General features: G+C 41.9%; 1 protein-coding gene across 1 annotated transcript in view; it reads right to left on the minus strand.

Annotated features, from left to right (window-relative positions):
- Nucleotides 1-1,386: 1,386 nt before the first annotated feature.
- The window catches only part of LOC119809490 (sodium- and chloride-dependent transporter XTRP3A), a 37,998-nt gene continuing 22,797 nt past the window's right edge, over nt 1,387-16,587 (minus strand). The window contains exons 7-11 of the mRNA XM_038322294.1: nt 16,363-16,525; nt 4,450-4,654; nt 2,765-2,924; nt 2,135-2,300; nt 1,387-1,530 (exon numbers count right to left, since the gene is read on the minus strand). Coding sequence (XP_038178222.1) covers nt 1,387-1,530; nt 2,135-2,300; nt 2,765-2,924; nt 4,450-4,654; nt 16,363-16,525 — 838 coding nt within the window. The remainder of the gene's footprint in view (nt 1,531-2,134; nt 2,301-2,764; nt 2,925-4,449; nt 4,655-16,362; nt 16,526-16,587) is intronic.

Raw genomic sequence — 16,587 nt, forward strand, 5'->3', positions numbered from 1 at the left:
CAGCTAAGATAGGGAAAGTTTTTTTTTTGTAAGTTACAGTCCAATATTAAAAGATTCACTGTTGGAAAGACATCTTTATAATTATCTATCTATCTATCTATCTAATTTTAATTTATGTGGATGTATTTTGTGTATGTCTGGACATCTGGACATGTTCAGGCTAGTGAAAACAAAGACATAAAAGGTTGTTGGGCTCCCTGGAACAGGAATTATATGAGGTAGGCTTCTCAACATGAATGCTGAGAGCCAAACTTTGGTCTTCTGTAAAGGGGGCAAGAAAATTAGCTAGAAAATCTTCTCTTTAGGCTCCTCCACAAGACCTTTCTATTGCGTACTTTTGCCATTGAGAAAAAGAATGAGAAATAAGAGACATCTCTGGTTGATGTTTCAAGTGATGTCTAAGTATCTTCAAAGGTGTCTGCACAGATAGACCCAAGGAAATCCTTCAATTCGATGAGCCCAGGAGAGCAAAGATTGTTGCTACAAGAAGCACTCTCAATCTAGATAACCTTGATTCATTTTATTATGATTAAAAAAAGAAAAAAGACATTCACATGATGATTGAATAACAGCCATAAATATGGAGTGTTTTCAGCTACATGCTGCTCTGTGTGATTTATATACATTTTAGAAAACATTATTTTGTAGAGGTGAATGAAGGTGATTGTGAGTAACGTTGGTAGAAAAGTTACAATTACTTGTATCCCTATGGATGTGTATCTGACACTGAAGCCCTGGTCAGATTCCTTACAGTCTAGAGTTGTAGAGAGGTTAGTCCTGGCCTACTGTGATAAACCTTAGATTCTAGAAAGGTGACCTCCTTTGGAACCCCAGAAAAACTCTCTCTTAGTGGCCACTGAATCCTGGTAGTATTCAGAGAGTAATCAGGGAACACAGAAATTGCATACTCACAGTGACTTTAAAAAAAGAATTCATTAGAATTAATTAATTAATTATTAATGTCACCTTAATTACTTCAAACCTCTGACACTGGTCGGGAAGCCATTGCCCTCTATCATTTTCTTTTCTTTTAAGCAAAAAACTGAAGTGCTTGTTTGGCTTCTACGCGTTACAGTCAAGTTTCTCATGACAGTCTACCTTAAATTCTAGGACTTTCTAGAATCAAGGAAACAATGGTCTTCAATACTGGCCTTAGCCCCTGATGAGAAGGAGGCTACAAGGTATGACCTTCAGATGGCAAAGGATGGGGAGCTCCTCCTAAGGGATGTGGTCCCCTCCCCTAGGCAGTCTTCCCTCTCTAAGCTCCCCAATCCTCTTTACAGAAGCAGGAGGCCCTAGACCACCACTCCAGCCAAGGAGTTCCCACCAGCAGGCAGTGACTGTGAATCAGAGAGTGGCTGACTTCGGTCTCTGGGAGCTCCATTCTTAGGCCACCGAGCTTCCCATCTTGCGGTGATTCCTGATGAAAGTCCCCAGGGCCACCAGGGGGATGCACATGGTAGATGAAGCCACCAGCAAACCGATGACAGCTAGTGCGTATGGGGGGTAGTCCTTGGTCACCAGTTGCCCCTGGGAGAAGAGACTGAGCATCAGGGGAAGGCCCCCTCCTGTTGCATCCGAAAGAAGTGTTCACCCACTCTTCTATGAAGGGGGAGATGCTGAGCAGCAAGAAGAGGACTGTGGTGCTCTACTACCCCGCAATTCACAGCAAGCCTTCAGAGAAACTGTGCCCATTTTCTCTATATTTCATAAAGAAAGATAATTCTGACTTTTTCAAACGTATGTGTGGGAAGCTCTCCAAGAAGAATGTCATAGAAACACTCTTTCTAGTGCCTTAGTCTGAGGCCCTACATGTAATGTAACCATTAGCACAGATTAGAAATTCCTGTGGTCGTAGAAATGCTCTGTATAAATATGTCTAGTGTGGCGTGCCAGAGGAACTAGTATTTCTAGGGGAAGGTCCCCTGGGATGCTGAGGGCGACTCTTACTCTCTCCTGCATCATGGCTAACTACTCACAGCCCCGTTCTGCTGTACTAGACTGAGCATCTGTGAAACATGAAGTTCCCCCATGCTATTACCTGTAACCCTCCACATCACAGCAATGGTTCCCTGTGTTCTGAAGTGACCGTAGGTTCTGCCCTATTCCCCAGCCCTGCAGGAATGTCAGGTACCTGAGTGGCATCCCAGGCTTGGTACTGTAGCGTTCCTGTGATGATATAGTCACTCAGGTAGAAGATAAAGAGGCCGATGATGAGCAGTGGACTCACAAATGCCCACATGGCCTTCCAGTACCAGTTGAGGGAGCGGCCGGCCATGGTCTGAAGATCACTTTCAAATCTGTTTGGACCACAAGGAGAGAACCTAGGCTTATTCATGCTCTGGAGGGAGGGGCTCCAGTTTGCATGCCCTCTTCCCTTAAGAAGATGCTGTCCTGGTTATTAATGATGTTTGAACGTGTCCCCGAACCCATCTGAACCTTTCCTTGGTGAGGTGTTGAGGTGAAGGGAAAAGGTCTGAGGATCCCTGAGGGAGGATGAACAATAAAGAATGGTCATGGGGCGTCTCCCTGGTGTGAGCTTCCAGGGGTCCCCAGGTATGGACCAGAGGCTAGTTCCCAAAGAAGGTGGGAGCAGCGTACATCGGGGAGGGAAATGCCAGTCCTCTCAGTCCACAGGGCTAGGGTGGCTGACAATTCTTGTATCTAAAATGAGCATGCCCACTGAGGAAAGATGATTTTCTTATGAGTGTGGCCCTGCAGCATCTCTGCCCCATGTAGAAGTCAGGGTCTGCGGTCTCCTTACCTCTTCAGCCCGTATATGTAGCACACAGCTATGGTCTCCACCAGCACAATGAGCAGCAGGGACAGGGTGGCTGCATAGTCATTGAATATGTCAAACCAGTAGTTCCCGGACTCCATGGTGAACACCATACCAATGGCACAGCTGATGAGGCACACCAGACCTGGAACGCAAGATCACTGCTCATCTCTCCAAGTCTCCCTGCCTCCCACCCCACATTTAATGTCAACCAGAGCCACAGGTCCCTAGATGTACTTCACATGAGCTAAAGGAGCTGCTCTGCGGGGGATTTCAGAGCAGGAAAGAAAAAAAGGTCAGAGTGTTGCTCTTTGGGTGATGTCATGGTTGAGCATCTGGAGATGCTGAAGAGTTCAACAACTTAGCCCCCGAGACTACGGGAAGTGGACCAAGGGTATGGGGACCCAGATAAGAATTGGCTTGGTAAGAAACTACAGTTTACTTTGGTATCACATGCCAGGCTCTGGTTATGTATCAGACCAGATTAAGCCTCCAAGGTAGTAGCCAGGAATCTCTTTTTATACCAGGATGCAAGGCTTAGTGATGCCAAGTAACTGCCTACATAGCACAACATGGCAGAGTCAGTATTTGAGCTCTGACCTTTAGCCACCAATCTCTCAAAACTTTCTCTCAACTCCCTAGGGCTTTCCATGATGTGTTTGAGTTTATAGTAGTCCTGCCCTTTCCACTGGCACACTGTACAACGTCAAACACTGAATGCCCTGAGAGGCTCACCTCAGGAGAAAGGGTTAAGTACTGGTTTCAGAACTGTATGCACATGTAATGTGGACCGCAGAGACCCAATTTTAGAAAAGATGCCAAGTGCTTGGAGACTCGGAGGAAAGGGGAAGAGAGCACTTTCCACTGAATGGCCAGAATGTGTGACCAGATGTGACACTTCTTCATCTATCCTGGACACAGAACCATCAGAGGCAGAAGTGGCTGGATAGAGGGTTCTCATGATTCTGCTGAGTGGGGTGTTGTGAAGTTAAAAGTGGGCATCCGTAATGGAAAAGGCTGATTCCTTCACCAACAACCCAAAGGTTCAAACGTAATGTACAAAGTGGTGTGTGCTCTTACTATGATGTATCAGATGGGATCAGGGGCTGACAACTGCGGCTAACAGTTGTGCAGCTCACTGACAGGTTTTAAGTGTCAACAGAGGGCCCAGGTTGTCCTTTCCAATGACTTTCGGGAACAGAGATAAAACTAGTAGCATTAGCAGTCAGAGCAGGGTGATCTGATTGGGTGTTTATTGCCTGGAGCGTGTGTGGAAGGAGCTCCTTCTGCTGTGGGAACAGTTCATGCGCCATTAAAACAAAACAGATGTGGGCTTTCAAAGCCTGTAGGCCTTTGAGTGCAGGCGGGAGAGTTGTGCTCTCTTCCCCTTCCTGAGAGCCTCTAGCACTTGGTATCTTTTCTGAAACTGGGTCTCTGCAGTCCACATCTCTCTCTCTCTGTCTCTCTGTCTCTGTCTCTGTCTCTGTCTCTCTCTCTCAGCTTCTAGATCAGCCTATCCAAAGGAGGCTGTAGTGAGTTCTTAGTCCAGCTTCCAGAACTGAGTCTCTGAGCTGCCTCAGAAACACATGGCTCCTGAGGAAGCCCCTCCACTGTTTGTCTTGCATTTCCCCACCCGCCCATGCCCTGCCTCCACTACCTGGTGTCCTGACCTGAAATGGCCTCCTTGGGCAGGTAGCTGGAGATGACCTTGCTGTCAGTCAGAGGGGTGAGGATGGCCGCTGTGTTTCCAAGCATGCTTCCCATACCCAGCATCAGCAGCATGAAGAAGTAGAGCACTGACCACAGCTGGGACACTTCCATGTTTTTAATAGCCTCAGTGTAGACGATGAAGGCCAGGCCTGTGCCCTGGACAGCCTGAGAGTAATTAAAAGACACTGGTTACACACCCAACTCAAAGGGGACAAGAGGTGGAATGTCATATAGTTTGATGGTGAAATATCCTTCACAGGCTCATGTGTTTGAACAGAATGTCGTCCCCCGCTGCTGAACTTTTGGAGGTGTGTATAACTTTAGGAGTTAGACTCTCACTGGAGAAAGTAGGTCACTGAGTACGTGTCTTGAGATTTTCAATATTTTCAATAGTTAAGAGTCTCAGTATCATGATCCTACTGTCATGAACTCTACAACCTTTCTCCACCATGATAGATGGTAATCTCTCACTCTGGGAAGCAAAATAAGCACCCCTCCCCCACCCTGTTAGTTTCTTCTTGTAAGGTATTTGGTTACAGCAACAAAATTTAGTATTGACTATGTAAGTAAGTTCAATGTAGTTCCAGCACAGTTCCAAAGCTACAGAAAATCCTTGTCTCAAACAAACAAACAAACAAACAAACAAACAAAAACATAAAGTAAGCTCAATAGCACAAACACAGTGGGAACAGTCAGCATCAGAAACAGATAAGGATTTGATGACACTTGTAGAAATTTTAAAATGAATATTAAATATTACAAAGCAATGGTTTCACTATTGCCAGGAGCCATCAATTCTAAACAATGTCAGTGCTAAAATACTCCCTACTGGAATAGTCTGATCTCACTTTCCTGCGCATGGCTACCACTGAAACCACCACATCACAAACAACTGGAATAAATAACTTTGAAAAAATAGTGTTTTCAATAATAAACATAATTATTGGCTTAAAAGGTCACTGTAATGTTAATATTAGATTAGATATAGTTGAAGAGAGAATTAGTAGGGAGGGAGGTCTATCTCAGGGTAAATTCTGTTCAATCGAATATAGTCTGACCTAAAGGTACACTTAAACTGGGCTGATGGTGTCTATGTACATAGTGAACCTTAACCTAACTTGATGTGTAACAAACTTTGATCTTTATAACAAGATGTCAAGATTCAGATGGCTGCTGAATCTCAGACAACCACATCAACCCATCTTCTGCAAACCAGACAGCCAACTGCTTAAAAAAAAGGCAAATATAAATTTTACCCAACTGAGCAGTCTGTATATTTCAGTTCCATTTTTAATTTTATGTACATTGGTGTTTTGCCTGCATGTATGTCTGCATATGTGTGTCAGATCCTCTGGAACTGGAGTTACAGAAAGTTGTGAACTGCCATGTGGGTACTAGGAATTGAACCCGGGTCCTCTGGATGAACAGCCAGTGCTCTGAACCACTGAGCCATCTCTTCAGTCTCCTCATTTTAATTTTCTATGTATTATTTTATTTTCTTAATATATATATATATATATATATATATATATATATATATCCTGTACATGTGAGGGTAGAACATTCTGAACTTCTTTTTGCCCAGTATGCTTTCTAACTACAGAATCAAACCAATTTAGATCTATTAAAGTGACTTGCTGATGGAGGAGGGTCATCTGTATATCTGTTATTTCATTGGTTAATTAATAAAGAAAATTGCTTGGCCTGATAGGTCAGAACATAGGTAGGCGGAGTAGACAGAACAAAATTGTGGGAGAAAGAAGGCAGATGCTTCAGGCAGTAGCCATGCTTCTCCTCTCCAAGACAGATACAGGTTAAGTTCTCTCCTGGTAAGCGACCACCTCGTGGTGCTACACACATTACTAAATATGGGTTAAAGCAAGATATAAGAATTAACTAATAAGAGGCTGAAACTAATGGGCCAGGCAGTGTTTAAAAGAATACAGTTTCCGTGTAATTATTTTGGGTAAAGTTAGCCAGCGGCTGGGAGCTGGGAAGCGGCCCGGAGCTCCATCTACAACTTGCTATTAGATTCTGTCTAATCTAATAGATACTTTTGTCTAATAGATACTTTTCTATTGTTGTGGCAAAATGCCCTGACCAAGGCAACATAAAAGCAGGTGTTTAATTTGGGGAACATGGTTGCAAAGGGTTGGAGTCCATGACCCTCGGTGTGGGGGGAGAGCATAGCAGGTAGCAGGCAAGCAGGCAAGCAGGCAAGCAGGCATGGTGTTGGAGCATGAGAGCTTAATCCTTTTCTACAAGTAGGAAGCAGTGAGAACTAACTGGGAATGACCTGGGCTTTTGAAACCTTAAGCCCACTGCCAGTGACATATCTCCTCCAATGAGGCCATACCTCTCAATCCTTCCCAAACAGTTCCACCAACTGGGGACCAACTATTCAAACATATGATCTTATGGAGGGCATTCTTATTCAAACCACTACATTCTACTGCTTGACTGTCAAAAGCTTGTGGTCGTATCATAATGTGAAATGACTTTAGTCCAACTCTAAAAGTCCCCATCGTCTTTCATAGTCCAAAATTGAAAGTCTCTTCTGAGACTCAAGGCAACTAATTGTAACTCCTTGTAAAATCAAAAGCAAATTACATACTTTCGATATACAATGGCACAGACTATACATTACCATTCCAAAAGGGGGGAATGGGAATATAGCAAGAATATACTGGACCAAGGCAAGACAGGGTAACTCCAAATCCTGTGGTCTGTATCTGCTGTCAATGGGCTTAGCTGGCTCTTCCCTTCCAGGGTTGCTGACTGTATCACCTGTCTTTCTCTTTTGGTTTGGTTCCACTCTTCTCAGAACACTGTTTCCACTGAACCTGTATTTGAGATGTATCTCCTGTGATTCTGGCATCTCCAACACCTTGGGGTCTCCAACACAATCCAGGCTTCATTTTCATAACTTCATGTCTGGCTTGGCTTCTCTGGGATTCCATGCAGGGATTCCCCTGTCACACACCTGGCCTCAGAGGTTTTTTTCTTAACTGCAGAGGAAGATTCCACAACTCATTTACTCCTGTATCCTTCAGGACTCTAAAGCCAGAACTACCTGGCCAATGCTGCCAAGTTCAGCCACTTATGAATTGGAGCCTATTACCCTCTTGAATTATATTTTCATAACATTTTCCTGGTTTCAGGTTTTTAAAAGTAGCAGAAAATTCCTTAGACATTTCCTGTCTACAAATTGCAGGATTAGCTGGATGGGGTCTTGACCTGAGGGCAACACTCCCTTTATTACATTTTACGTCAGGCCTCTCCTTATCTCTTTCAGTATGGATGCTAAATTTCTTGGTGCTTTTTCCTCCTCAAACCAAACATTTTGTATTTCTTTTTGTTCCGCTTATTATTTTTTCATTGTAGCCCCATATAAAATGACCAGTAATAACTATGCAACAGGGTTAACATCAGGTTGTTTTGAAATCTCCTCTGCCAATAAAATTAGTTCAAATGTTTCAATTTAGCCTCAGGCAGAGGTTTAGAATAAGGGCAGAATAAGGGCAGAAAGCCTCCAGAGTCTTTGCCAAAGTACCGCAAGAATGGTTTCTAACTCTGTCGGTGATATTGTTCCTTTCTGAAACTTCTTGAGCTGAGCATCTATAGTCCACATGGAGCTCAGCACCTACTGCCCTCCAAGATCCTATTAGGATGCTTCATTCAGCCCTGCTTATATTATTCAACAGCCTTCCTAATCCAATGTCCCATAGTCTTCCATATTCTTTCAAAAACCACAGCATGGTCAGGCCTGTCATAGCAATAGTTCACTCCTTAGTACCAACTTTTGTCTTACTTTTCTGTTGTCATGACCAAGGCAACTTATAAAAATGAAAGTGTTTAATTTGGGGCTCATGATTGCAGAGGGTTAGAGTCCATGACCACCGTGGGGGAGCATAGCAGCAGGCAGCAGACAGGCAGGCATGACACTGTTGCAGCAGCTGAGACCTTACATGCTTATCCTCAAGTAGGAAGCAGAGAGAGCTAACTGGGAATGGTCTGAGCTTCTGAAACCTCAAAGCCCACCACCAGTGACATACCTCCTCCAAAAAGTCACACCTCTTAATCATTCCCAAACAGTTCTACTAACTGGGGACCAAGTATTCAAACATATGAGTTTATGGGGAACAATCTCAATAAGCCACCACAGATTCCCTTTTTAACAATATAGATGGGAGTTGAAAGAAAACTAGCCAACCAGTCAGTCATACAAATAAAACCATGATATGGAGACTATAATATATAAACGTTATATAAAAATTATGAGAAGTGTGGAATAGGAAGGATAAGATTAACATAGATCTAAATGAAGATTTTCAAGGAGAAAGGACAGAGACTGAGGCAACATTTAACAAATGATGTATGTGAACGTGCCAAAACTGAGAAATCATGGATCTATAAATTCAGCAGGTTTAATATTATTTAGGCTCAGCCTAGATTAGATAATAAAAACACATCCATACTAAATTCACTAAAGATTCCAAAAGCAAAGGGACATATTTAGTGAATTCAGAGAAAGAACTATTCATTACACAAATAAAAGAAGGGTGGACAAGACAGCTCAAACAGTAAAGGTACTTGAAGTACAGGCTTTAACTTATGATCAATCTCTGGAACCCATGTAAAGACAGAAGAAGAGAATTGACTCCACAAAGTCTTACTCTGACCTTCAAACAAGTGCTGTAGCATCCATCCATCCATACACACACACACACACACACACACACACACACACACACACACACAATTTAAAGCAAAATAATAAAAGAAAAATTCAGCAGCAACAATTGAAACCAGAATTATAAGGTAAATAGTATTAAAATGTTGAGAGAAAATAACTGTTAACCTAAAAAACTCTATTCTGGGGACAAGTTCTATAAGAAACAGGGCCCATGACTGGAGAAGTGGCTCAGGGGTTAAGGGCACTTACTGGCTTCTCTTCCAAAGGACCTGGGCTCAATTTCCAGTACCCATAGCAGCTTACCCACGTTTGTAACTCTGGTTCCAGAGATCTGACACCCTTTTCTGACTTCTATGGGCACTGGGTATGCACACAGTGCATGTATATACATGTAGAGAAAATATATACAAAATAAAAAATTTTTTAAAAAGATCATGATAATATATTGCTGGGCCGTGGTGGCACATGCCTTTAATCCCAGCACTTGGGAGGCACAGGCAGGGCAGGTGAATCTCTGAGTTTGAGGCCAGTTTGGTCTACAGAGTGAGTTCCAGGAAAGCCAAGGCTATACAGAGAAACCCTGTCTTCAAAAACAAACAAACAACAATAAGAAAAGAAAGAGAGAGAAAGAGAGAGGGGAAGGAAGGAAGGAAGGAAGGAAGGAAGGAAGGAAGGAAGGAAGGAAGGAAGAAAAGAAGGAAGGAATGATGGGGCCAAATACATGGAAGCAAAATCTAACAAACTTTACTGTTCTTAATACTTGCCCTGCAAAGCATGGTGGCACACACTTTTAATCCCAGCACTCAGGAGGCAGAAGCAGGCAGATCTCTGTAAGTTCAAGACCAGCCTGATCTACAAAGCTAGTTCCAGGACAGCCAGGGCTGTTACACAGAGAAATCCTATCTTGAGCCACCATCACTCCTCCAAAAAACAAACAAAAATAAACAACAGCAACAAAACAAACTTGCCTTATAGGGTGGTTTTTTTTTTTTTTTTTTTTTGAGACCATGTTTCTCTGTGTAGCTTTGGAGCTTGTCCTGGAGCTTACTCTATAGACCAGACTGTCTTCGAACTCATAGAGATTCACCTGCTTCTGCCTCCCAAGTGCTAGGATTAAAGGCGTGCACCACCACCGCCTTTCATAGGACAATACTATTAAATCAGATTTATTTAGCTGTGTGTATGTGTCCATGTTCATGTTTGTGTGACATATGTGTGCAGGTGGTCTCACTCTGAGTTTCTGAGTTTCCTGGAAGCAGGATCACTATTTTTGGACTGAGGTCAAAGTAAGAGCCAGTGGCTGGCTGCTTTGCTTTTCTGACCTTCAGGTTGAACCCCAATTTCTTTCTCTGAGTTTTTATTAAACGTGCTTCACAGGTGCCCACAGGGCCAGAAGAAAACATCGTATTCTCTGGAGGTGACTCTGAACAGCTTGACAATGTGAGCGTTGGGAACTAAACTCAGGTCTCCTGGAAGAACACCACGCGTTTGCTGCTGCTGAACCATCTCTTCAGCCCCACAGAAAGGTATTTTAAAGTTAACTCCTCTCTCCCAAAGACAGTTGGAATGCAAGAAAAAGTATTGGACAAATAAAATTTGTGTGTATGTGTGTGTGTGTGCATGCGCGCGTGCACAAGTGCATGCCCTTGTTTATCCCTGGGGCTAGGAACTGAACTCAGGGCCTTGTGCATCCTAAGGATGCAGTGTTTGGCAAGTTATGAGTCTAAAACACCTGAACTGCATAACAATCATATCTAAAACAGAAGAGTGGAACCAGGGCTGCTGGCAAACACCTGTAATCCCAGCACTCAGGAGGCAGAGGTGGGAGACCAGGATTTTAATATCATTCCTCTGTCTTTATAAAAGCAAAGCCAGGGAAGTTAAGAGCCTAAAATTTTTACATTGTTTGAAGTGGAAGTAAAGATGATACTCTCTAACATTAAGCCATGTTACGTTAAACATTAATGAGAGATTTCAGGAAGAAGACATAGAAGTTCAAATTTCAAACAGTAGAGGATATGGTAGAAAGGAAAGAAATAAAGAGAGAATGGAAGGAACAGGGGAAAGAAAGTCAGTTGAAAGAAACCAATAATTATAACATTCTTGGACACAGTCAATCTCAAAAATAAGCGAGAAAAAACTAAGTGCCAGAAATAAAGGAAGGGAGCTGAATGTCATGCCAAAGCTCAGAATGGGAGTCACAGGTGTCCAAGTGGGATCTAGATCCTGAAGTCTGCTGTGTTAGGGTCTTGGTGTCTGAGCTGGGCTGAACAAGCGTGCTGGTTAGTTTTGTGACAAAGGTGAGTTATCTGAAAGGAGGGGACCTCCATTGAGAAAATGCCTCCAGAAGGTGCAGGGCATTTTCTTAATTAGTGATGGTTAAGAGGGGCAGCCTATTGTGGGTAGTGCCATCCCTGGCCTGGCAGTCCTGGGTTCTGTAAGAAAGCAGGCTGAACACACCATGGAGAACAAGACATAAGCAGCATCCCTTCATGGTCTCTGCATCAGCTCCTGTGTCCAGGATTCTACCTTGTTTGAGTTTCTTCTTTCAGTGATGAACAGCAATATGGGAGTATAAGGGAAATAAAGCCTTTCCTCCCCCACTTGCTTTGGGTCTGATATTTCATCCTAGCAATTATAACCCTAACTAGAACAACAAACAACAGGAAGAAAGTGTTGTGTCACCCCATGAACTGAGAAAACCCCCCAAAACCAAAATACCCAAACCAACCAACTATTCCCCAACCTCACCGATGAGCCAGTGCCATGGAACCGCTATCCTAGTCCTGAAAGTAGTCTTTAGAAGCAGTTAGCAAAAGTCTTTATAGTAAATCTCAGAACTAGTCAGTGTGTTCGTATAACATTTTGAATTTCACTGTCCTCAAAGTACAGAAAGTAATTGTACTTGAGACTTCAGTAAAAACAATAATAATAGTGTAACAGAAATAGAAACAGACTAAAATACAAATATTAAAAAGAAATGTACAAAATTCTATATACAGGTATTAGAATAGTTTATACAGGAAACAGAAGAAATCTGTACTTGTAGGAATTGATTAGGGAATTCATCAAGATTTTAGGTGTAAATTAACTTACAAAAAATTTTGTTTCTTTTGCAATCAACATAAACAATGATAGAAATAAGGAGACACTATTTATAATAGCAATGTAACAGAAGATACGCCAAGACATCCATGAAGGAGATTAGCTGACAGAACTAGGTGATTGAGAGAAAATGTGTTGCTAAATCAAAACCCAATCCCAAAGAACTGAAGATGGAGAGGTAGAGACAACACTCTTCTGTATCCCCACAAAGTTTAAAGAAAATCCTGATCTACAACTGAAGAGTCTAAGGTGTCAAGAGAAGGCCACAGTCAACAACAGAGAGTAAGAAAATATAAAAATATTTAAAGTTAGATTTACAAAAGAAATGACAGGCTCTAACTCTGAGGACTGGGCAGAATAGCAGGGAAAGAGGTGGAGAGTCTTGCCCTGGGGCCACAAATAGAAAAGACATGAATGGAGGTTATAGAACTAAACTGCAACAACAAGACCTAAACAAGCAGAAAACCTTAGAGCAGATTTGCGTTGCTTTATGTGGTAGCTATTTTGTTTGCCACTGGCTGAGCCTTGAGACAATGAATGGAACCATCCCTTGAAGAGAGCCCATTGGCCAAAGAACAGAAAATTCAGAACTATTAAATTCCTAGACCCCAGGGATCCCACCTCCTCCACCAAGGTAGCAAGCAGTGACCCTGACAATTACAAAGAACCCAGGACTAAACCGAAGCTGACTCAGACTCAGAGGCAAACATACTCAGGTAGAACTGTGGGTTGTGGGCAGAAAATCAGTTGGCATTCTGGTGAGATAGCACACATCAGGAAAGATAAATGTGTGTGTCTCCATTTCCCAGAGCCTAGAACACTGAAAGCCACACATAGACAATGTAATCCCACAGCAAATCAGAGAGAGGGTATATAGCTAGCAGTGGTACTAACTGTGGCAACCTCCTGGGAAGACAATCTGGTCTAACCTGTTTTGAGATATAAAATCTCTCCCTCCTCACACACACCTGAGAGTCAGCTACAAACCATAGTTTAGGATTTAGGGGGAAAAATTACATTCATCCCAGAAGGAAGATGGATTTGCTGATGACATATTTTTTTTAAAAATTTATGTCTATCCATGTTTATCTGTACGTATGAATTTATGCATACTAAGTGTGTGCCTGGGTCCATGGAGGTCAGATCCCTTGGAACTGGAGTTAAGAATGGTTGTGAACTGCCATGTGGGTGCTGGAAACTGAACCTGGGTCTTCTGAAAGAATAGCAAGTATTCTTAGCCACCCCCGACATAAGATGCTTTATTCTGTTTTATTTCGTATGTACTTTAAAGTCTTACTTTTGTGTTTCAGTATTGGTTTTGTTTTGGCCTTTGTTTTGCTTGAACAGCTTTTTATGACTTTTCTTTCTCTTTCTGCATATTATAGTATTTCCTCTGTCTATTACTTCTCACAACCGCAACACATACTTTCCCTCTACAGTCTACCAGAAAGAAGGGGTAAAGAGAAGAGGGGGAGTAGAGAGTGTGTGAATAAGAGTAAGGAGCAATGATACATATGTATTAAAATGTCATAATAAAATCTGTTTTTATACGTTAACTATAAAAAATACCATTACTTAGAGTTGAAAGTGAAAAACGTGAAATTTCAAAAGATATTCATTCTTCCCAAATTACGGCTTAAAATCAATGTATTAATAAACATCCCCTAAGGGAATTTTCTCTCTGATGAGATTTGCTAGCTGACAAGGGGAAGTAACAACTAGTTTCGCGCCTGCAAGACCCTGGGTTTGGACCCCAGCACTGCAGAAGTAGATTCATTAATTAACAAAGCCCATCAGTGTCATAGATAAATGTATAAACAAACAAATAAACAAACGAAGATGTATGCTTTTAAAGCAAAACGTAGAAAAATACCCAAATGGCTATTAGCAGGGAATGAGGAAAATAGCTGAAGTATATTTTTTTGTGATGAAATAAATACAGCATTTAAAATGAGTGGATGAAGTTCCACGTGTATTAAAATGGACAGATCTCAATAAAATTCTCGAATGGGAAACTTTATCTTCCAGGAATACTTATTCCTACCTACAACTGATAACAAAACAGTATTTTTTATTTAAGTCTTCCCCACTACTCTGTGAATGCGTGTATGTGGGTTCCTAAATATTTTCTTCATGCTACTGACTGTTTCTTTCATTACACAGAAGGTTCTTTCTTTGGTATAATCCTACTTGTTTTTACTTCTGTTGCCAGTACTTTTTGGGCCTTATCCCAAAGCATCCTTACACAAACCAGTGTCTTCAAGTATTTCCCCTGTTTCCACTTAGACTTTTCATAGTTTTGAACTTATGTACAGCTTGAGAGATGGGGGGTCTAGCACCAGTAGCTGATATGATGGTCCCTTCTTCAATGTGTTCTCTTGGCATCTTTGGCAGAAATCACGTGGTTTTCTGTGTTCTGTTTTAATGTTCTACTTGTCTCTTTGCCTTTTCTCATGCTGATACCAGACACTTCGTAGACTGTCTTAAAATCAAGTATTAATATACTTTTTTTTTAATAACTCAGTTGCTTTGGCTATTCTGGGCCTTCTATAGTTTCATGTAGATTTTAGGATTTTTTTTTCTGTTTCTATGAATAATATTACTGGTAAGGATTGCATTGAATCTGTAAACTGCCTTGGGTACTATGGACACTTAAATAATAATTCTTCTGTGGTGGTCTCAATGATAATGGCCCCCACAGGCTCATATGTTTGAATCCTTGTTCACAGTTGTTGGAACTGTTTTGGAAAGATTAGGAAGTGTGGACCTGTTGAAGGGAGTATGTCACTGAGGGAGCTCAGGCTAGACCACTCTCTCTCTTGCCCTTTTCCCCATCCCTCAGCCTCCTCTTTCTTCTTCCTTCCCCCCTCACCTTCTCTCTCTCTGCCTCCTGCCTGTGGATCAGATATAAGCTCTTAACGGCTCCTCCAGCGCCCTGCCTGCCTACCATGATGGTCATGGACTCTCTCTTGAAACTGTACGCAAACCTTCAATTGAACACTCTCTTTGATAATTTGCTTTGGTCTTAGTGTCTCTTCACAGCAACAGGAAATTAACTAAGACATCTTCTATCCCATGAGCACACAGTGTCTTTCCTATCCTTGTGTCATCCTGAATGGCTTTCATTAGCATCTCACATTTTCATTGTCAATGTCTCTCATTTACTTAATTCTATTTATTTAGACTTCAAACAACTTAATAGCAAAGAGTCCAGTTTAAAAATTGACAAATAAATGGCCTATATAGATATTTCTTTAAAAAGACACAAGGAGGCTGCAGAGATGGCTCAGTGGTAAGAGCACCTGCTACTCACTCAGGGAACCTGGGTTCAGTTGCCAGCACCCACATGGCAAATCACAAGCACCGGTAACAACCCTCTTTTTACCTCTGTGAGTACCAGATACATGTGTATTATATGGATATATGTGCAAGCAAAATATTTATACATGTCAAATAAAATAAATATATCAAATTTTTTTGAGACAAGGTTTCACTGTAGCTTTGGTGCCTGTCCTGGAACTAGCTCTTGTAGACCTGGCTGGCCGCAAACTCACAGAGATCCTCCTGCTTTTGCCTCCTGAGTGTTGGCATTAAAATTGCATGCTACCATCGCCCAGCCACATCTAATTTTTTTTTTTTAAAAAAAAACAAGGTTTCTCTGTGTAGTTTTGGTGCCTGTTCTGGAACTAGCTCTTGTAGACCAGGTTGGTCTTGAACTCACAAAGATCTTCCTGCCTCTGCCTCCCGAGTGCTGGGATTAAAAGTACATGCCACCATTGCCTGGCCATCTAAAATTTTTTTGAACAGATACAAGTAGCCAGAAAATATATGAACAAAAAGTTAGCATTATTAATCTTTAATGAGGTACAAATAAAATCACAATTAGTTATTATTGCAAAGGAATTTAATAAAAACATTGGGTCAAGGATATAGCAGCACTCTCGACTTTATTGCAATAGTCCTTTAAAAAGATCCAGGATATGAATACTATTTAACCATTGTCTTTCCAGGTCATTAGGAACTGTGTGGAGAGAGGCAGTCCCCCCCCCACCCCCCTTCCCAGGCCTCTTACCGTGTCCAACTCTGATTCCAAGCTGCAGTTTCTAATTTGCGGGAACACGTCATTGTACTTGCTTGGGTAGGTAGATGCCAGGTATTCCTTCACCTCCTCCAGGTTGTTGGCTGTCAGAAAGCCATCTTCAAGGTCAAAAGAATTGGTCAGCAGCAGAATCACCCTGCAGAGCAGACCATCATCTTGATTTTTTTTGACTAAGGAGCTTGATTTTTTTTGACTAAG

Source organism: Arvicola amphibius, chromosome 3, assembly GCF_903992535.2.
Source record: "Arvicola amphibius chromosome 3, mArvAmp1.2, whole genome shotgun sequence".
NCBI lineage: Eukaryota > Metazoa > Chordata > Mammalia > Rodentia > Cricetidae > Arvicola > Arvicola amphibius.